Here is a 23230-nt window from a genome sequence, read left to right as displayed (position 1 = left end):
CAACATTCAATTGGTCTATGTCCTGAAGTTCAATAAACGAATTAAAAAAAAAAAAAAAAGTTTGGTACGAGATCTGTATATATAGTGTACGCCATCCTGAGTGCCTTCCTATTATAATGTACCCTATTCTGCTGCTTTTTTCCCCCTAAGGCTAGTTTCACACTAGCGCTTTTGAGCGCAGCGACGGCCTGCGCACGGCCACTAAGCCCCGCCCCCTGCCGCGCCTCCGCCAGTAGCTCCGCCTACCGGCGCATGATGCTGCATGCGTCCCCTATCTTTATCACTGGGGGCGCAGGCCGTGCGCAGTATGCGTTTGGCGGCGCATGCGCCTTTTTGACGGTGCGCCAAGCGCAACCAATCTGCAGTAGGTTGCGTTTGGCGCAGGTCGGCGCACCGTCAAAAGGACGCATGCGCCGCCAAACGCATACTCCGCACGGCCTGCGCCCCCAGTGATAAAGATAGGGGACGCAGGACGCATGCAGTGTCATGCGCCGGTAGGCGGAGCTACCGGCGGAGGCGCGGCAGGGGGCGGGGCTTAGCGGCCGTGCGCATGCCGTCGCTGCGCTCAAAAGCGCTAGTGTGAAACTAGCCTAACAAAAAAAAAAAAAAACAAACCCACACACAAAAGATGTTCTCACCTTCCTCCACTCCCACGATGTACGGCGTCCTCCGTACCTGGAGAAAAGGCTGGCAGCTGACTTTTACGCCCCAACCACTGGCAGCTGAATGTGCGACCAATGACGCATACAGCGGAGATAAGTGCCAGTGTCTGAAGGCCCCTTTCCCGCATGAGCCCAGCCAGGGTCGAACCCTCTGTGACCGTGATCGTTACGCCCCTGCCTGTACCAGATCTTTTGGAACAACGCAGGCACCCTCCGGCATATAAAGCAGACAGCAATACAGGAGGAGGCGGGGCAGGGACGAAACACAGCGATGGACAGCTGGTAGGCGGCTTAAACAGAGGGACACACAATACCTCTGTGATTGATTCTAGGTATGAGGACCTAGTTATAAAAGTCAATATTTCGCTGTTAATGGGGGGTCAGAAACACAAGAGCCACCATCACAGAATGCAGCCTTAAGGGCCTGTCACACTAAGCGATATCGCTAGCAACATCGTTATAACGTCACAGGTTTTGTGACGTTATAGCGATATTGCTAGCGACATCGCTATGTCTGATACTTACCTCCGACCCGCTCCCCCGCTGATTATCGCTGATCGCGCGAGAACGTCCTGGACCGTTTCTCGTCGTCAGCTTCCTGCTGGGCTTCCTGTGGAGAGACGAGCGTGGACGCGGGCAGGAGGACGTCAGGATCGCCTAGTGTGACAGGTAAGTAGCGACCCCCGACCCCTGCGATGTCGCTGGTGAGATCTGCCTGTGTGGCAGCTCACTAGCGACCACTTAGTGATGTACCAGCGATCCTGACCGCATCATATCGCTGGTCGGGATCGCTGGTACATCGCTAAGTGTGACAGTACCTTTAGTGCTGCTGAACGTGGCTCTTTTAGTTAAAAACGCCTTGGGGGGGTAGAAGAACTTCAAAAACTGACTGATCACACAGTCACTATGGCTTCTATTATATTAACACCTAGAGCAGACTGCTACCAATTCATACCCCTCAGGATTTTACTCCACAAAACACAGAAAAACGCAGCATACTAAAGGTTACTTCACAATTACTGAAAGAGGGCCAGGCTCATGGTACTGTGCCCACAATGGTGTATGGTCAGTGTGTATTGATGTAACAAGAAGCAATAAGCACCGATCCAAGGGAATGTGCCGGCGGGCAGTCAGAACCCAAGGGAATGTGCCGGCGGGCAGTCAGAACCCAAGGGAATGTGCCGGCGGGCAGTCAGAACCCAAGGGAATGTGCCGGCGGGCAGTCAGAACCCAAGGGAATGTGCCGGCGGGCAGTCAGAACCCAAGGGAATGTGCCGGCGGGCAGTCAGAACCCAAGGGAATGTGCCGGCGGGCAGTCAGAACCCAAGGGAATGTGCCGGCGGGCAGTCAGAACCCAAGGGAATGTGCCGGCGGGCAGTCAGAACCCAAGGGAATGTGCCGGCGGGCAGTCAGAACCCAAGGGAATGTGCCGGCGGGCAGTCAGAACCCAAGGGAATGTGCCGGCGGGCAGTCAGAACCCAAGGGAATGTGCCGGCGGGCAGTCAGAACCCAAGGGAATGTGATGGCGGGCAGTCAGAACCCAAGGGAATGTGACGGCGGGCAGTCAGAACCCTTACTGTGCTTTGCAAATCTCGATCTTACTTCATTAGAGAAGTGTAGACAGAATAAATGAAAGTACCAAATTTTTTCACATGCTTCAAACCATACAATGAGAATGATAATGATATTTACTTAGATTTGCAGCTTGTTTGCTTTATGACAGGTGACTGCACTGTTCTGGCATCCTGCAGTAAAACCTTGTAGGAAAAAAATAGTAGCTGTAACGACCAATTACTAGTGATGAGCGAACGTGCTCGTATAACATGTATCCGGGCATGCTTGGGTGTTGACCAAGTGTCTTGGGCATGCTCATATACTATGTTCCAGTCCCCGTGGCTGCATGATTTGCGGCGGTTAGACAGCCTGAACACATGTGGGAGTTGCCTGTTTGTTAGGGAATCCCCCCCACATGTGTTGGTGCTATTGAACAGCCATAAAACATGCAGCTGCAGGGACTCAAACATACCGAGCACACCCAAGATACTCAAATAACTGTTAGTAGTAGTTGTAGTTTAAATTAAGGTGTAGTATCATTTTGAGATTTATGTCACCAAGTGGTTATAAAGACAAGATGTTCTGCTCATCTGTTGACTTGGTTTATTATCCTCACAGCAATGCATGGACCTATGAAACCAAAATTTGGATTAAGAATCTAATGTGCAAGGTTGCTGTCCTTTTATGATTGTGTGGACATATGCATGTATACTACTTGGCTATATACATATGTGTATACGTTGTTTTATGGTTAATAAACAGATTTAAAAAAAAAAAAAAAAAAAAATGATACTTAGATAACACCTTATCCAAGCACGTTCGCTCATCTCTACCAATTACGTTTGTTATATTTCCACAGTGGATTTAATGGCTATGGAAACATGATTTTTTACACATTAGTAGCTACTTTTAGTTAAAGGTAATCTGCCACCCAGTTTTTCCTGTGCTGTCTAAGAGCAGCATAAAGAAGGGGGCAGAGACCACGATTCCAGCAATAGATCACTTACTGGGCTGCTTAGTGCAGTTTTGATAAAATCCATTTTCTCTGCTGCAGATCTAGCAATGCTCCAAATGCTAAGCCCTTTATAACTCCGCCCCCATCCCTGATTGGCAGCTTTCTGTTAATGCACAGTAAGTTGCCAATCAGTGATGTGTAACACTGAGTAGTGGGGACTACATGGCACGAGACAACTAGTCCACTAGTGATAATCTCCTGCGGATTAAACACGGATTTTCAGCCACAAGTCGCCAAGGAGGTGCCATTGCTGCATCAGGGTCTTTGCTGCCACATCATGCTGATTTCAGAGCAAAAACCTGGAAACACATTTCCTTCAGTAAACCTGCACTGAGGGCGCCTGCAGACGAGCGTATGAAAAACTGTCCGAGTTTCAACTAGAAAACGTGGACGATTTTTAACTACTTTTCATCGGGGTGTCAGGTTTATTTTTATGTCCATGCGCTATCCATTTTCATAAGTCTACATTAAAAATTCATATAATCAAATTGTTTCCTAGGATAAAAGAAACACGGATGACACACAAATAATTTGCGTGGGACCAATTTTTTTTTTTGTTATTATTGAACGGAAATGGAATGTTCTGCTTTCATATCGATGTTGTTAAAACCCAATAAATTATTAATTTTTTTTAACCGTCTTTATTGAGTGAAATACAAAGTATACATATGTCCAATAACATAACAGAAGAACATTTATGCAATATTATTAACGTTAAGACGGCATTTTTTCAACTATAACCCCCCCCGCCCCTCCCCCTGGCAAACTCCATAACACAATTTCAATCCAGTCTAACAGCAGGGATATTATCGGCAAGCTGCTCTCATGGTGAGCTGGAAACAACTACCGTATTTTTCGCTTTATAAGACGCACCTGATTATAAGACGCACCCCCAAATTTGGTGAAGAAAAAGAGAAAAAAATGTATGTTAAATGGAGGTGTGTCTTATAATGCCAGTGTCCGTCTTACAAATCATATATATGTCCCTCATCCTGGTATCTATATAACCCCCATCCTGGCACATGGCCCCCTAGTGCTGGCACATAGCCCCCCATCCTATCCTGGATATGACCCCCCCAGTCACTATATGCCCCACTGCTGGCACTCACATGGCTCCCCTCTATATGCCTCCCTGCTGGTACGCACACGGCCCCCCCGTCCCTATATTTCCCCTGCTGGCACACATTGTCCCCCTGTCCCTATATTCTCCCCTGCTGGCATTCACACAGCCCCCCGTCCCTATATTCCCCCATGCTGGCACACATTGTCACCCCGGTCCTATAATCCCCCCTGCTGGCACACATTGTCACCCCGGTCCTATAATGCCCCCTGCTGGCACACATTGTCACCCCGGTCCTATAATCCCCCCCTGCTGGCACACATTGTCCCCCCAGTCCTATAATCCTCCCCTGCTGGCACACATTGTCCCCCCCCTCCATATATTCCCCCCTGCTGGCACATACACATATTGCCCCCTCCCATTCCTTTATTCCCCCCTGCTGGCACACATGGCCCATTGTTCATATATTCCCCCCTGCTGGCACACACTGTCCCCCCATCCCTATATTTCCCCCTGCTGTCACACATGGCCCCCGTCCCTATGTTTCCCCCCTGCTGGCAAGCACATGCTAAAATAATAAACAGTTAACTCACCTACTGATGATCGCTCCTGCTCCCAGCTCCCCATGGCTTATTTGTGTCTATGCTGAGTCATCCTCCTCCTGCAGGGCACACGCAGCTGCTGCTCATTCAAGCAGCTCATTGTAGCTACAGGACCTTCCATGATGTGACCAATAGGAGCTGCTCAGCTGCGGTCATGTGACTAGCAGTGCACACTGGGAGTCATGTGACCGCAGGTCCTATGGTCACATCATGCAAAGTCCTGAAGCGATGAGCTTTCTGAATGAGCTGCTGCTGCTCACCCTGCAGGAGGAGGATGACAGCAGACTAGACACAGGAAAGCCACGGGGGGAGCTGGGAGCAGGAGCGATCATCAGTAGGTAAGTGTCTATAGTGACTGGGGGTGAGTGCAGGCACATGTAATATGCACCGCTCCCCTGTCTACCAACTCGGCACTGTTTCAGCACCGAGGTGATGGACAGCGGGTGCAGTGAATATTACATGAGCCTAATGAGCGGGAGCACAGGACCTCCCGCTGTCTCTGCAGCCCCATCCAGCCCACCCCAGCCCCGACTCCACGCCAGAGCCGCCGCCCCCCCACTATAGCACAGCAGCACACAGATTCACTTTATAAGACGCACCCCCCCACTTTCCCCCAAAGTTTGGGGGAACAAAAGTGCATCTTATAAAGCGAAAAATACGGTATGTATCGCCTGGCGTGTGGAAGATGTCTGAGGACCATGTGAAAAGAAAAAAAAAAAAAAGTGTTCAGTGTCTTAATTATGTAAGGCCTCTATCCAATCCATTTTGAAGAGATATGTTACTTTTGTAGTAATTAGGCTTAAAGAAGGTGTTACATCCTGTGCCCACAAATGGAGAATGCTTTTACGTGCGGCTGCCGCCCATATAAACAAGGTGCGGCACTGCTGGACAGAAAGCCTCACCAACTGGTCCTGTGCGAGAATATTAAATATGGCCCACTCCGGGGAGAGAGAGAGATAGATATGCCAAAAGTGTTGATGAGATGTTGCAGAAGTGTATCCCACACCGCCCTTATTTTTGGGCAGTCCCAACGGCAATGGAAAATATCAGCTGGAGAGTGTAAGAATTTAGGGCAGGGATAGTCCCCTGAAGGGGACATTTTAGACTTGACCTCCGGGGAGATGTATGCTCTATGAAATATCATGAGACATGGTTATGTAACGGTCATTTGGTAATACAGAGTTAATACGTAGAGTGGCTTTCAAAAGGTCATTTACCCGACAGTTCGTTAATTGAGCAACCCATTTTCCTGGGCCTAGTGAAGTCTGACCAATGTATAGAAGGCTTTAATGATTTATATATAAGACTCATAGAATAAGTTTCCATTTGGGTTTTAATGGATATTAAATTTAGAGGGTGTGTTCTAGTATCATCCGGTATGTCTCGCAATATTGAGCTTACGTAATGTCTAATTTGAGAGATCGTAAAATTGTCTTCTGTAAGGATTGGGTATTTGAAAACCATGTCCTCTAAGGTAAGAAGGCATTATTTGTTAATGTATCTCAGACCAGTCTACAGCCATTGTTTCCAAGCACCTTGTAAATGGGAGGTGACTTGCCTTGTCGAAAAGAGGGGTTACCTTGAAAGGGAAGAAACATCGAGATGTGGGGGGTCAAGACCGCTAATTCGTCTAGCTTGACGCCATCCTAAGATTACCGACCATAATAGAGGATTATCTCTAACCTCCACTGGAATTTCAACATTTCGTAGGTGAAGCAATGCTGAGAGGCTGAAGGGTCTACACATGGCCTCATCTACTGGGGTATTAGTGAAGCGATTAAAGGCGTATATCCAATCAAGGGAATGGCGAAAAGCAGCCGCTATACTGTAGAGGCGTAAATTTGGGAGATTAAGTCCACCTGAAGATTTGGTTTGCTGTAGCTTAAAAACACTAATTCTAGAGCCCCCAATAAATTGGCGGAAGGCTCGTGTCAGTAGCCCATCAGCTTTAGAAAGTAGAACCGGGAGCGTCTGTAAAGCAAAGAGTATTTTAGGGAAAGAGATCATTTTAATTAGCTGGGCTTTACCTGCAAAGGATAATTTAAGGGATTTCCAGGATTGAATTTCTTGTATAACTACAGAAATAAGAGGCTGAACATTTAATTTATAGATATCATGAGGATTTGATGGTAGGTCAACGCCAAGATAAGGTAAAGAATTTCTCCTCCACTGAAAGGGAGCAATTTTAAAAATAGCTAAAGCATGAGATTTATTAAAGTTTATACGAAATCCCGAAACTGCTTCAAATTCATTAAAGGCATCAATTATAGAGGAAATGGTTTCCTTAGGATTGGATATCATGAGTAAGATATCATCAGCAAATGCCAACGTTTTAAGTGTATGGTGACCGACCCCTATGCCCCCAAAGGAAGGGATCATCTCCAGATATCTTAGTAAGGGATCAAGGGCAATATTAAACAAAGGTGACAGAGGACAGCCTTGCCTCGTCCCCCTGAAGATGGAAAAAGGGGTTGACTGGATACCATTAAGCCAAATCGAAGATTGGGAGTTAGTGTAAATTGTGCGTATAAAATTAAAAAAGGTAAAGCCAAACAGTCTATACTTCAGAGTTCTGATAAGATGAGACAAGGACACACGGTCAAAAGCCTTATCAGCGTCGAGGCTGACCAGTATATTCTGCTTGGCCTTAGCCTGATAACTGTGTGATGGCCGCTAACGACGTCCTGATATTGTAAGTGATAGACCGACAACTGACAAAGCCCGTTTGAGATGAGGCAAGAATACCAGGAAGCATAGACTGTAATCTATTAGCCATGATTTTGGTGAGCAATTTAAAATTAACATTTAAAAGGGAAATCGGGCGGTACGAGGCAGGGCGAAGCGGATCTTTGCCCGGCTTTAGTAGTAATAACCCAATAAAAATATTTAAAGTAAAAATAAAATATCAGACAGCACAGGTCTGATATATACACACACATCTGCATGAGCCCCAAGTTTCAGTCTGCAATCTACATTCATTTTCAGATCCCCCAATATGAAGTATGCAGCCTGAGCCAAGTTTCAGGTCTCTTTTCCTGGAGCGTTTCTCCCTGCAATACAGGCTGGATGTTAAGTGTGTGTGCATCCAGAGTGCTGCCCGTCATCAGCTAACCTGAACAATGTATAGAGAACATATTGTATGCCTCATACATACACTATAAAAGTCAACATGAGCCAAACATGGCCGAAGCATGCACTGCAGCATACACACCTTTGTTGGCTCCTTTAAAGCCTTGCAAGGCATGCCTTTTTCTAATTCAGCCTTGCAAGACTCAAGATCATATATCCATATCTTTCCAGCTTCATCACCACAAATGACACAGTGTCCATCTGTAAAAAAAAGAATAATTTGTATCACTCGTTCATCAATAAATTCATTCGCTATAATGGGGGAATGGTTCACTTTTAATAAACATTTCGATTTGTGACCGAATTTAATGGCTAAATAAATGAACAGTACTGTTTAAAAACAGGAAGATAGGTAAAAAAAAAAAAAGGCATGTAAAGAGGGTCTATCCCAGAGAAAGGCTATATAGGAAAAGACAAGGATGATCTTACCTCTGGAATGCCCAACAATCCTGAGATCAAAAGGGATTATTGCACTAATGTAACGCTTCATCCCGTTCTAAGTTTTCCCTGCTCAGTGACTCTCCAGCCATCTCACCATGCAGGTAATTACAGCTTACTGCCAATGGGCAGGTGAAGGGGTAGACCTACACCACCACTTCTGCCCTTCTGTCTCAGGAAGGTCAGGATTCCTGAGGCCGGACCTCCAGTAATCACAAAGTAATGATAAATCCCAGTGACGTGATCATTTTTAGATATGGAATTCCCCTATGAAGTGCCAAAGTCTCGTTAATACGTTTTTGATTATTGTTTTAATCGTTTCATTGTATTAGTTGATTTTGTTTGCCCATTTCACACATCTGATTTTCTATGAGTTTGTTCATGCGTTCTTTTATGTTTTTGCAGACTGATTGTCAGTCCTCCACAAAAAAAATACCCATTTGTTTGCAGAAAATACAAAAATAAAAAACTGTACAACATACACAATCTGTGAATCATCAGAGTACTGTTCATAGATTTTTTTTTTTTTTTACTTTTTTGCACACGAGAAAAATAAATGCCACAGTATCAAACAAGAATTAAATAGTTTCTCTCATATGCAATAAAAAAAAAAATAAATAGACAAGTGAAACTGTCCTCATTCTGTGGTAAATGTGCACCTTACCTATAGAGGTCGTCGGGGAAAGGTAAGGCAGATCTGTCTCGGACCATTTCAGTTCTGCCAATACGTGGGCTTCTGCTTTCCTACTGCTTTTAGACTTTGGTTTCTGAAAAGATTTCTTCCAGCTCCATATGTATATCGATCCTTGCATTGCACTTTTAGAAACTGGGGGGGGGGGGGAAAAAAAAAAAAAAAAAAAAAAAAGTTATTACAGTACACCATCAGCCTATTAATTTGTGTGTTGAATCTGCTACATGAACACATCTAAAATACATGCATGTGTGACTTTATGGGGAATTTCTAGCTCAATCAGCTTATGGAAATTCTCCTTTTAAACAGCATTGTTTAAATTTTTTTTCAGTTTGATCTTTAAGACAGAAGATAATCTTTGATAACAATAAAAAAAAAAAAAATCACCAGCACATAATAAAGTGATGGCTTCCAGTCTATAGTAATATAATAGTCCTTTAATAACAGCTCTGCATATTGCCTGTATCACAATATTTCAGGTGACAACGATTGTATCGGCTCTAGCGCCAAGAGACTAAACTATAACAACAACGGATAGGGAAAACCTGTCTAGATCGCCCACCAAAGGCACCTAGTATTCAGTGTAGTCATGTACATAAGGCTGCTCTATAAATCACGTCAAATATGCAATGGTGACTACATAGTGTAATGCATTTTTTTCTGTAAGAAGCTATTTCAGTGTGATGAGATGCTGACTGTATTGGTCTTTAGTGATCACTGGGGTAGACACTTGGGTTTTCATTTCTGAGCCACATTGGTACACAAACAAGATGATATAAGCAGCTTGTCTGTAAGGCTGTGTGCACACGTTGCAGATTTTTAGCGTTTTTGCTGCGTAAACGCAAAAAATCCGCAACCTATTGTAGTCAATGGAATTCCGCACATGCTGTGCTAATGCTACGTATTTTTCTGCGGCAGAATCGCATCACGGAAAATTACACAGCATGCTCATTTTAGGGAATCACGGGGATTCCGCACACACAGGAATGTATTGTTCCACTTACTTTCCGCTTGTGGCTAAGCCCACCATGCCCAAAGTAAGCGGAAAATGTGCGGATGGTACCCAGGGTCTGGAGGAGAGGAGACTCGCCTCCAGGCCCTGGGTACCATATCCCTGTTAATAAAAAATAAATAACTAAAAAAAAAAAATAAAAAAATAAAAAATGGGATATTCTCACCTTAAGGCGTCCCCGCCTGTCAGCCACGCTCCCGGCATCTTCCGGTCCCAGTGATGCCTTGCGACAATGACCTGTGATGACGTAGCGGTCTCGCAAGAGTCTACGTCATCTGGGGTTATTGTCGCAAGGCATCGCTGGGAATGGGACTTGCCAGGAGCATTGCTGAGGCCTGGGAACACTGCGGGGTACGCCGGAAGGGGAGAATATCACGATTTTTTATTTTTAACATTCTATCTTTTAGTATTGATGCTGCATAGGCAGTCTCAATAGTAAAAAGTTGCTCACACTTGTCAAACACTATGTTTGACGAGTGTGACCAACCTGTCAGTTTTCCATGCGATGCTACAGATCGCTTGGAAAACGCTAGCATTCTGCAAGCTAATTATGCTTGCAAAACGCTAGTTTTTCGCGGAAATTCCGCATTCGGATTTCCCGTGGCAGGGAGTTGTGGAATCTCCGTGGCAACTCTGCACGTGTGAACATAGCCTAAAGCTGTAGATTTCACGTAGAGCGATCCATGAGTTTATATTATATCCAAAAAAGATAATTAAAATGGTTTTGCAGAGAAAAGTCTGCAGACAGTATGCTGGATCTGAGTGCGTGATGCTCAGAGTCATGATTCCCCATGACGAAGCTGCACGAGACACGCACGTCTGGGTACGGGGCTGTGTGGTTTGATACACAATGGTATATGGTTGGTATAGTTTACACCTGACTTTTTGGTATAATGCTTTTGTAAGAGCTATTTTTTTTATGTCTGGCTTATTGTATTGTATATATATCTAAAGCACTTTATATAGACAAACTCCAAAAGGATATATTAGCAATATTAGCCAACATTAAAACAATGTACTCAATTAACTTTTCCTTGGACACATACATCGCTTGAATGTTTACATATGTCTTGTAAAACTTACCTACAAGATCATCGCTCAGAAACGCCAAGCCATCCACAATGTGGAAATCTGAATCTTTGGATTCCTTATTGTATATGGGGAAATTAAATTCAACTTCATAAGAGCTGGTGTAAAATAAAATGGTGACACTTCAGAGTTATTTGACTTACTACACATGGGTATTCTTCACCCCTTGCTAAAACATTTTTCTATGATAATTCTATAAGCATCTATTTAATTGATTATTTACACTGCTATCTGCAAGGAGTCTATGTAAGTCTTCGTAAAACAGGCTTCAGACATGACCCTGACGGAGACTGAGTTAAATAAGTCAAAAGGCCCCGTTACTCATAACGATGTCCCAGCGATCCCACCAACGATCCGACATGGATGGGATTACTGGGACATCGTTAGACAGCCCCTCCAGTGATCAAGACCAGCGAGCAAGCTGGTTTCCAATGTAAACTGCGGGTATCCAAGAGCCGCGCGGCTCTTAGTTACCCGATGTTTACGTTGGAAACCAGCGTCGCTGATCGTTGGTCTCTCGCTGTCACACGCAGCGATGCGTGCTGGCCAGCAGAAGACCAACAATCAAAAAATGGCCCAGGACGATCGTGCACGATCAGCGATACCCGGCAGGGAGGCCGGTCGCTGATCCCAGTCACACACAGCGATATCACTGGAGAGATCGCTGATGCGTCACTAAATCAGCGATCTCGCTGTGTGTGACAGGGCCCAAAGAGTCTAGTATGAAAAAGCGACATACTCCTGCCAGTCTGACACAAAATGGACACTACTGGAAATGTGACGAGGAGAGTCCACACTTTCCTACTTTGGATTCCATTTGCCTTATTTAACTCAATGGCGCCATGATCAGCATTTAGACAGAAGTCCAAGACAGGCAAGAACGCAAAACACAGTGTGATCTGCCCCACAGAATCAGAATTTAAAATTTTATTCTTTCATTTATTTCTAATTCCTGGATTTGTTCTATCATTCAAAGGCAAGAAAAATTCCTAATCATAGAAGAATAAAGTTACATTATGTACTTCTGACTGTGTGAAGGCTGTGTTCACATCCATTGGTGGCTCTGGAGCAAAATGCACAATACAGCATTATTTTTTTCCCCTTAAAATAATGGACACCTTAAAGAAACCCGATAGACCCCATAAGCTTAGAATCGGGTCTATTGGGCACTAATCGTGTCTATTGTGCAACATTGCTGAGATGAACAGAGCAAACAAGGGGAATGTCAACTTAGCTGATATACAGTGGGGCAAAAAAGTATTTAGTCAGTCAGCAATAGTGCAAGTTCCACCACTTAAAAAGATGAGAGGCGTCTGTAATTTACATCATAGGTAGACCTCAACTATGGGAGACAAACTGAGAAAAAAAAATACAGAAAATCACATTGTCTGTTTTTTTTTCATTTTATTTGCATATTATGGTGGAAAATAAGTATTTGGTCAGAAACAAAATTTCATCTCAATACTTTGTGATATATCCTTTGTTGGCAATGACAGAGGTCAAACGTTTTCTGTAAGTCTTCACAAGGTTGCCACACACTGTTGTTGGTATGTTGGCCCATTCCTCCATGCAGATCTCCTCTAGAGCAGTGATGTTTTTGGCTTTTCGCTTGGCAACACGGACTTTCAACTCCCTCCAAAGGTTTTCTATTGGGATGAGATCTGGAGACTGGCTAGGCCACTCCAGGACCTTGAAATGCTTCTTACGAAGCCACTCCTTCGTTGCCCTGGCGGTGTGCTTTGGATCATTGTCATGTTGAAAGACCCAGCCACGTTTCATATTCAATGCCCTTGCTGATGGAAGGAGGTTTGCACTCAAAATCTCATGATACATGGCCCCATTCATTCTTTTATGTACCCGGATCAGTCGCCCTGGCCCCTTTGCAGAGAAACAGCCCCAAAGCATGATGTTTCCACCACCATGCTTTACAGTAGGTATGGTGTTTGATGGATGCAACTCAGTATTCTTTTTCCTCCAAACACGACAAGTTGTGTTTCTACCAAACAGTTCCAGTTTGGTTTCATCAGACCATAGGACATTCTCCCAAAACTCCTCTGGATCATCCAAATGCTCTCTAGCAAACTTCAGACGGGCCCGGACATGTACAGGCTTTAGCAGTGGGACACGTCTGGCACTGCAGGATCTGAGTCCATGGTGGCGTAGTGTGTTACTTATGGTAGGCCTTGTTACATTGGTCCCAGCTCTCTGCAGTTCATTCACTAGGTCCCCCCGCGTGGTTCTGGGATTTTTGCTCACCGTTCTTGTGATCATTCTGACCCCACGGGGTGGGATTTTGCGTGGAGCACCAGATCGAGGGAGATTATCAGTGGTCTTGTATGTCTTCCATTTTCTAATTATTGCTCCCACAGTTGATTTCTTCACTCCAAGCTGGTTGGCTATTGCAGATTCAGTCTTCCCAGCCTGGTGCAGGGCTACAATTTTGTTTCTGGTGTCCTTTGACAGCTCTTTGGTCTTCACCATAGTGGAGTTTGGAGTCAGACTGTTTGAGGGTGTGCACAGGTGTCTTTTTATACTGATAACAAGTTTAAACAGGTGCCATTACTACAGGTAATGAGTGGAGGAAAGAGGAGACTCTTAAAGAAGAAGTTACAGGTCTGTGAGAGCCAGAAATCTTGATTGCTTGTTTCTGACCAAATACTTATTTTCCACCATAATATGCAAATAAAATGAAAAAAAAACAGACAATGTGATTTTCTGGATTTTTTTTTCTCAGTTTGTCTCCCATAGTTGAGGTCTACCTATGATGTAAATTACAGACGCCCCTCATCTTTTTAAGTGGTGGAACTTGCACTATTGCTGACTGACTAAATACTTTTTTGCCCCACTGTATTTATAAACCTAGAAAACATTTACTAAAACATTTATGGAACAGAAACTAGAATTATTACCGTTTTCCTTGTTGCTTGTTTAATGTTATGTCCCAAACAAAGCAACCATCTTCACAAGCGGCCATCAAGTGCTGATCTGGGCTTGCAGGGACTGGACATAGACGCAGGGGAGTAGATGTAGTATCCAGGGTTAGCAACTGGCTGATAACCAGATAAACGGTGATAAAATGTCAAACAAAAGTAGATTGCTTTAGCTTAGAACTCAGGGACTGGTAAAAGGGATCATTCGATAAATATCATTTATTTCTCAACTGTCCTACAGAATGCAGCTATACATACATAGCCATAAATACACTCCATACCTGGCTCTAAAGGTATATTCGTGATCAGGCACACCTATGTCCCATAAGATAATTCTCTTGTCATAAGATCCAGCTAATGATAAAAAAAAAAAAATATATATTATATGATCATAACCAGAATATATCAATGTTTGCTAATAAGGAAACATATGCATGAGAAAATTATACGGTAAATGAACCCATCAGGTTTTCTATATTTAAACTAAATTCACTGCCCTTAAAAGTCATCCTGAACAGGACTCCAGCAACCTGCTCATGAGTTCCCAGCACATCTAAGAAAACACGCTAAGTAATCTTCTTGTGTTGTTGGCTAATCGGCGTGGACTGGTCCAGTAGCACAACAATGATCTGCTGAAAGTCTCCGCCAGCTTCCAGCATGCGTAGTGGTACAGTACAGCATTAAAGAATCATAGAAAGTAAGAATTAGAACTGACCTCCAGGGTCGTGTCCAACCCTCTTGCTCAATGCAGGATTCACTAAACCATCTCAGACAGATGTTTGTCCAGCCTGAACTCACCGCTAGTGATGAGCGAGTATACTTGTTGCTCGGGTGTCCTCTGAGTATTTTGGCGTGCTTGTAGATTTAGTTTTCACCTCAGCTGCAGGATTTGCGGCTGCTGGCCAGCCTGAATACATGTGGAGATTCCCTAACAAACAAGCATTCCTCACATGTTTTCAGGCTGGCCAGCAGCCGCAAATCTTGCAGCTGAGACGACGAAAACTAAATCTCCAAGCACGCCAAAATACTCAGAGGACACCCGAGCATGCTCGGGAAAACACGAGCAACGAATATACTCGCTCATCACTAGTCACCGCCTCTCGTGGCAGCCTGTACCACTCATTTATCACTGTCAAAAAGTTTTTTCTAATATCTAAACTGTATCCTCGCCTTTTCAGTTTCATTCCATTGCTTCTCGTGTTTCCATGTGCAAAAGAGAATAAGTATGATCCCTCTACACGGACAGCCCTTCAGATATTTGTAGACAGCTATTAAGTCTCCTCTCAGCCTTCTGTTTTGCAAGCCAAACATTCCCAGATCCTTTAACCGTTCCTTGTAGGACACACTTGCAGTCCGCTAACCATCCTGGTAGTGCTTCTCTGAACTTGTTCCAGCTTTTCAATGTCTTTTTTAAACTATAGTGTCCTGAACTGGACACAGTATTCCAGATGAGATCTGACCAAGGAGTAGTAAAGAGGGATAATCACTTCACATGATCTAGACTCTCTGATTCTCTTCATACATCCTGGAACTGTGTTTGCCTTTTTTGCTGCTGCATCACACTGTTGATTCATGTGCAATCTGACCTATTAGTATACCAAAGTCTTTTTCACACCTGCTGTTGCTTAGTTCTTTCCCTCCCATTCTGTAGATCTAATTTGTTTTTCATGCCCAGATGTGGAATCTTGCATTTCTCCCTGTTAAATACCGTGATGACGTTTATTCTCAATTATGCCAGATGTATTTTCCAGTAGGTCAAGAGACATAAGTCATTGTTCATATGAGCCTGAACACTGACTCCTGAATTAATGCTTGTTGAAGGACTACTGTTTACCCATTATATCAGCTCCTACAGTTTACTGTGCTGCTATCCTTGGAGGACAGGGACACAGGGTCATTAATCAAGGTTTGCTAATATATTGATTACCAATTGTATAAGTCCATGCAGTTTGTTAAACATTGAAGGGCAAACTATGCAGATTGATTGAATACTCAAACAATGAGAGTTAACCTCATCCCACCTGCCCCTTGACCTGTGGATGATGGTATAAAAAAGGGACCTCGACCCTTCTGCACAGAGACTTTACAGAACAGCTGCCAGGCACCACAGCTCCAACCAGAGGAATACAGATTTTATCCACTGCCCACCACTGAGCCCATGGAGATGTTTGGAGTACCCAAGTTGGGACAATCATGCCACCTGACCACGTGCCGCAATGGACTATCAGCTTCCTAAGCTGGTCCTTACCTCCTCTCTGTGGGTGCCCGCCAAAAGCGGGGTGCCACTGGTGGTTGGCCTTGGAAGCCCCGAAATTGCTGCCGCTCTAATCCCAGCAAGCCAGCGGAAGGGTGAAAATCTGTAATTTGAACTCTTATGTGCTTGATGGGACTGTACTATATGTTATTGTCTGTTGGTGGTACAATAAAGTATCACCACACTGTTTTATCCTCACCCTGTGTTCTTTGAGTAGTATTATGGCCATGGAGTATAAAACGTTCAGTGGGATGAGCCCTGATCCATGCGGTCTTTCTAAAGACATTCGGGCCAGCGGACGAGAGCACTCACTGACCCTTGTGTCTCCACAAATTCCATTCTATTAATTGCTGCCCATTGTTCAAGCTTATCAAGATCCTTCTGAAACCCCTTTCTTTGTTATCCATCACTCCTAGCTTTGCATCATCTGCAAATTTGGTTAGTTGACCTTCAGTTCCCTTATCTAGACAAGTGATAAAAATGTTGAACAACACTGGGGCCAGGACAGAACCTTGTGATACCCTACATGGAACACTCTTCCAACTGGATGCGCAACCATTAATTAACCACTCTGAGTACAATCACTAAGCCAGTTATGAATCCAACTAACCGTAGCCTTGTCAATCCCATACTAGGTCATTTTTCGATAAGGATAGTATGAGATACTTTATCAAATGCTTTTCTGGAGTCGAGATATACTATACTGCATTTCCCTGATCCACCCAGTCAGTGATTCCATCATAGAAGGAAGTTAGATTAATCTGGCATGACTTGTTTGCTACAAAACCATCCTGGCTCTGGTTAATTACTGTATTCGTATCCAAGTACTTACATACATGCTGTTTAATAATTTGTTCAAAGATCTTTCATGGTATAGAAACAAGGCTCACTGGCCTGTAATTTCCTGACGTAATCTGTTCTGAACAGAGAGACCATAGGGCTGTGGTGCGAGAGATAGTGCGCACACTAGCGTTGTGGACAGTGTTACTTTATTAGAGGGGCTTCCCTTGTGCCTCAGCAGCACTCTCTGCTGTAATCAATCCATTCTCACACCGATCAGAGCAGAGCTGAAAAACAGTTGCAGACACCAAAGTGCTGCAGGAAAAACTGTGATAAAGTACTACTGGTGATTGGCAAAGAAAACTCTTCTAATGAAGTAAAGCGTTCCCCAATGCAACAGTGGGTACATTACCTTTCCCTTTACAGTCTCTCTGCGTTAAGCAGTGAGAACACGCAAATTAGCAAAAGATCTTGCTGCTTAGTGAAAAATAATATACAGGCTGCTGCCTGTGACAAGTTTTCTTTGCCGCTTCACTGTTCCTCATCATCAGAAGTACCTTATCAGAAATAAGTACTTTATTGATCTCATCTCTGCAGATTCAGCCTCCACACAAATACATATAAGTTTTAAATAAGTAAATTTTTGCAGAATGACTGAAATTTTTTTTTTATTTAAAAAGGGAAGGTCTCCCATCCACTCCCCCACCACCACTATTACTGGCCTTATACTTACTGAATAGGAAGGTGTCCTGCGTTGGGCTGAAACACATGATGGAGATGGCCTTTTTATGCGCCTTTATCTCACCATAGCATAATCCAACTTTAGGCTCCATTAGTTTTATAACACCAAATTTTCCACCAGCAGCTAGAACATTAATTTTTCTTTTCTGTCCTTCTTTGCACATCATTGTTAGCGTTGTCCATGCCAGAGCGAAGAACTCCTACCATTTATAGAGAAATTTATTATAGCGCCATTTATTCCATGGCGCTTTACATGTGAGGAGAGGTATACATAATAAAAAAACAAGTACAGTAATCTTAAACAATACAAGTCACGACTGGTACAGGAGGAGAGAGGACCCTGCCCGGGAGGGCTCACAATCTACAAAGGATGGGTGAGGATACAGTAGGTGAGGGTAGAGCTGGTCGTGCAGTGGTTTGGAGGATTGATGGTTACTGCAGGTTGTAGGCTTGTTGAAAGAGGTATGTCTTTAAGTTCCTTTTGAACGTTTCCATGGTAGGCAAGAGTCTGATATGTTGTGGTAGAGAGTTCCAGAGTAGGGGGGATGCTCGGGAGAAATCTTGTATGGAAATCTTGGATTGTGAGAAGAGGAAATAAGAGGGGAGTAGAGAAGGAGATCTTGTGAGGATCAGAAGGTTGCGTGCAGGTAAGTACCGGGAGAATAGGTCACAGAAGTATGGAGGAGACAGGTTGCGGATGGCTTTGTATGTCATTGTTAGGGTTTTTAACTGGAGTCTTTGGGTATTGGGGAACCAGTGCAGGGATTGACAGAGGGGAGAGGCTGGGTAATAACGGGGGGACAGGTGGATTCGTCGGGCAGCAGAGTTTAGGATAGATTGGAGGGGTGCGAGTGTTAGAGGGGAGGCCACAGAGCAGGAGGTTGCAGTAGTCAAGGTGGGAGATGGAGGCATGGAATGATGACGAATTCTGTTTTGTCCATATTAAGTTTTAGAAATCTAGCGGAGAAGGATGAAATAGACAGACATTGTGGGATTATGAATAGTAGGGATGTGATATCTGGTCCAGAGAGGTAGATCTGTGTGTCATCAACATAGATGTGATACTGCAAGTCGTGAGATTCTACGAGCTGTCCCAGGCCGAAGGTGTAAATGGAGAAGAGCAGTGGCCCTAGGACTGAACCTTGCGGGACTCCGACAGATAGGGGACGAGGTGAGGAGGTGGTGTGCGAGTGGGAGACGTTGAATGTCCGGGTCTGTTAGGTATGATGAGATCAAAGATAGTGATGCCAAGCGATGAGAGTGTCTGTATTAATAGGGAATGGTCCACTGTCAAAGGTAGATAAAATGTCCAGGAGGAAGAGAACAGTAGTTTTGCTTGGCTTTGGCGGTTAATAGGTCATTGCTGACTTTAGTTTCAGTGGAGTGATGCAGTGGGAAGCCAGATTGTGATTGGTCACAGAGGGAGAAGGAAGAGAGGTTGGAGGACAGTTCAAGATGGACGAGTTGTTCCAGTAGTTTTGAGGCATGGGGAGAAGAGATATGGGGCAATAGCTAGACACAGAGGATGGGTGTGATTGAGGCATGTTTGAAACATGAGGGGAAAACACCAGCTGTTAGTGATAGGTTGAAGAGATGGGTTAGGGTTTGGATGAAGACAGTGGTGAGATTTGGGATGAAGTGGGATGGAATCGTGTCAAGTGCACAGGTGGGGAGATGTGATCTTGAGAGTAGAGTAGAGAGTCGATCTTCTGTAATGGTGGAAAATTTGGTTTTGGAGGAGGGCTGAGCAGATAGGAGGAGGAGCTCTGAGGGTTGTAGACCAACGCTTTCTCTGATGTTGTTATCTTCAGCTTGAAAAATGAGGCAAAGTCTTCAACTGAGATGAGTGGAGAGGGAGGAGGTGCTGGGGGACGGAGGAGAGAATTGAAAGTGTTGAATAGCTGTTTAGGTTTGTGAGACAGGGCGGATATGAGAGATGAGAAGTAGGTTTGTTTTACTGCAGCGAGTGTGGCCTTGAAAGTAGTGAGGGACAGTTTGAATGCGTTGAAGTGCTCGTTGGAGTAGGATCTTTACCATCTCCGCTCAGCAACCCTAGAAGCCTGCCTCAGTTCTTTGGTCAGGCTGGTGTGCCAGAGTTGTCTGTTGATTTTGCAAGCTTTGGTATGTGTGAGAGGGGCAACCAATTCCAGAGCTGCAGCTATTGTGGTGTTACATAAAGAGGCAGAAGCATCCACAATGTGTAAGGAACTTATGTTTCTAACAGGGAGAAGGGACTGAGAGTGAGTGTAGACTGATGTTTTTAAGATTTCTGTGAGGATTTGTGGACAAGGAGAGGAGAGGTAAGAGAATGTAAGTAGGTTGTGGTCAGAAAGAGGAAGATGCGAGCTAGAGACGTTAGATAGGGAGCAGAGTCGGATGAAGATGAGGTCCAATGTGTGGCCATCTTTACGAGTGGCTTCAGGTGACCACTGAGCGAGGCCGAAGGAGATAGAAGTTTAGTGGCAGCTGAGAGGGAAGTGTCAATGGGCTGACTCAGAGGGGGTGAGCCAGGTTTCGGTGATGGCTAGGAAGGAAAGACTGTAATAAGATGATCATGGATGTAGGAAAGTTTGTTGTAGACACAGCGAGCGTTCCATAGCGATCCTGTTAGTGGGAATGGGGGTTAGGGGCTTGGTGAATGGGTATAAGGTTAGAGCGGTTACGGAAATGTGTGAGAGCTCGGACAGGAGGTAGAAATGACTGTGTGAATGTGTTGAGGAGGACTAGGATTTCGAAAGATATCGCCGGCAGTGAGGAGGAGCAGAAAAAAAGTGATAGCAGGTTGAAGCACGAGAGGGCTGTCTGTGTTTGGAGAGAGAGGATTGTATGTTGAGGAACAGTTCTGAGGAGGTGGTGAGCTGGATGGGGAGGACGGAGGGAGAGATGACCAGTTGCTTACTAGGTGTAGGGATTATGGGTGTTAGTAGAAAGTGAAGGATTATAGGGGTGATAGTGAAAACAAACATTGTTTACAGTGACTGTATCCAGCTACCTTCATTTTCCTTCTGGTTCAATTCTGGATTAATTCATAGCTCACACTTCTATGATGCACTGGGTAGACTGTTGTCTTGCAGATGTATTGTTTACAATATATTTGCTAAAAAAAAAAAATCAGTTGTGGAGCTGAGGGAAGTGGTCTGTGCTCATCTTGGTCAAATAATTAAGATACTATCATAATAAACTAATGTTTTAACCCCTTAGCGACAGAGCCAGTCTGCAGCTTAATGACCAGGCCAATTTTTCCAATTCTGACCACCGTCCCTTTATGAGGTTATAACTCTGGTACGCTTTAATGGATCCCGCTGATTCTAAGACTGTTTTTTCGTGACATATTGTACTTCATGTTAGTGGTAAAATTTCTTCGATAAGTCTTGTGTTTATTTATGAAAAAAAAACGGAAATATGGCAAAAATTGAGAAAATTTTGCAATTTTAAAACTTTAAATTTTTATGCCCTTAAATCAGAGAGATGTGTCACACAAATTTCTTAATAAATAACATTTCCCACATGTCTACTTTACATCAGCACAATTTTAGAAGCAAAATTTTTTTTTGTTAGGAAGTTAAGGGTTAAAAGTTGACCAGCGATTTCTCATTTTTACAACAAAATTTACAAAACCATTTTTTTTTTTTTTTTAGGGACCACATCATATTTAAAGACATTTTGAGGGGTGTACATGACAGAAAATACCCAAAAGGGGCACCATTCTAAACACTAGACCCCTCAAGGTGCTCAAAACCACATTCAAGAAGTTTATTAACCCTTTAAGTGCTTCACAGGAACTAAAGCAATGTGGAAGGAAAAAATTAACATTTAACTTTTTTTTTGCAAAAAATTTACTTCAGAACCAATTTTTTTTATTTTCACAAGTGTTAAAAGAGAAAATCAACCACAAAATTAGTTGTACAATTTCTCCTGAATACTCCGATACCCCATATGTGGGGGTAAACCACTTTTTCAGCACACGGCAGAGCTCACAAGGGATGGAGCGCCGTTTGACTTTTTCAACGCAGAATTGGCTGGAATTGAGAGCGGATGCCATGTTGCGTTCGGAGAGCCCTTTAATGTGCCTAAACAGTGGAAAACTCCAACAAGTGATCCCATTTTGGAAACTAGACCCATTAAGGAACTTATCTAGATGTGTGGTAAGCACTTAGAACCTTCCAGTGCTTCACAGAAGTTTATAACGTAGAGCCGTGAAAATTAGAAATCTATTTATTACCACAAAAATGATCTTTTCGCCCCAAAATTTTTATTTTTACAAGGGTAACAGGAGAAATCATACCCGCACAGTTGTTGTGTGATTTGTCCTGAGTACGCCAATACCCCATATGTGGGGGGGAACCACTGTTTGGGTGCATGGGAGAGCTCGGAAGGGAAGGAGTGCCATTTAGGAATGCAGACTTTGATGGAATGGTCTGCGGGCATCATGTTGCGTTTGCAGAGCCCCTGATGGGCCTAAACAGTGGAAAACCACCCACAAGTGACCCCATTTTGGAAATTAGACCTGTATGTACTATTTTTTTTTTATTTTGATCACTATGATCCTTTATCACAGTGATCAAAATAATGAATGGAATCTGCCAGCCGGAGCCGGCAGATCACCGGCAGGCGCACTGCGCATGCGCCAGCCATTTTCAAGATGGCGGCGCCCATCGGAGGACGCCGGCGGGACGTGGGACCACTGGGAGGGGACGGAGGGCCACGGAGAGGTACCGGGGGGATCGGGGACCCTATTTCTCTCTCCTCTGATGTGCGATCACATCAGAGGAGAGAGAAATTAAATGTAAAATCGCGGCTTTTTTTTTTTTTATAGGGTTAATAACGGCGATCGCAAAAGCGGGGTCGGTAAAAACCGACCGATTCATGTTCTCTGGGGTCTCGGCTACCCCTGGCAGCCTAGACCCCAGAGAAAATCCGACACTGGGGGGCGCTATTCACTTAAATCACAGCGCCGTGAATTAACGGCGCTGTGGTTTTAGTACCCTTAACTACCGCCGTTAAAAGGCGTATCGGCGGTCGTTAAGGTTAAAATAAGATGGAAAAAAAACAAAAAAACAAACCACCAATTCCCCCCCTAAGGAATTACTAAGATTATGACAGATATTCTCTACGTCAATAACCGACAAAAAACCCTATTAAAATATAACTTTTATTAAGTACAAAAACAAACAATATAAAATTGCGCAGATGTCCCCTATTATAAAGCCTAGTAGAAAACGGGCTATTGTATTGCTGGAAAGAGATAAGGTATTAGGCCGGGGTCACACTGG

General features: G+C 44.1%; 1 protein-coding gene across 11 annotated transcripts in view; it reads right to left on the bottom strand.

The window, feature by feature from the left end:
• LRWD1 (leucine rich repeats and WD repeat domain containing 1) overlaps positions 1–23230 on the bottom strand; it is a 74144-nt gene that overhangs the window by 5762 nt on the left and 45152 nt on the right. For 10 of the 11 annotated variants that reach the window (XM_073565630.1, XM_073565635.1, XM_073565637.1 and 7 more), the window contains exons 11-16: positions 17950–18157; positions 14464–14536; positions 14162–14302; positions 11247–11350; positions 9125–9286; positions 8105–8223 (exon numbers count right to left, since the gene is read on the bottom strand). In XM_073565630.1, coding sequence (XP_073421731.1) covers positions 8105–8223; positions 9125–9286; positions 11247–11350; positions 14162–14302; positions 14464–14536; positions 17950–18157 — 807 coding nt within the window. Of the gene's footprint in view, positions 1–2354; positions 2420–8104; positions 8224–9124; positions 9287–11246; positions 11351–14161; positions 14303–14463; positions 14537–17949; positions 18158–23230 lie in introns of all 11 variants that reach the window. The other variant, XM_073565638.1, reaches the window with a different exon arrangement.

Source organism: Dendrobates tinctorius, unplaced genomic scaffold, assembly GCF_039654945.1.
Source record: "Dendrobates tinctorius isolate UK_male_01 unplaced genomic scaffold, ASM3965494v1 ptg000016l, whole genome shotgun sequence".
Lineage (NCBI taxonomy): Eukaryota > Metazoa > Chordata > Amphibia > Anura > Dendrobatidae > Dendrobates > Dendrobates tinctorius.
The sequence above is the reverse complement of the archived record's forward strand: the minus strand, read 5'-3'. Positions and strand labels throughout refer to the sequence as shown.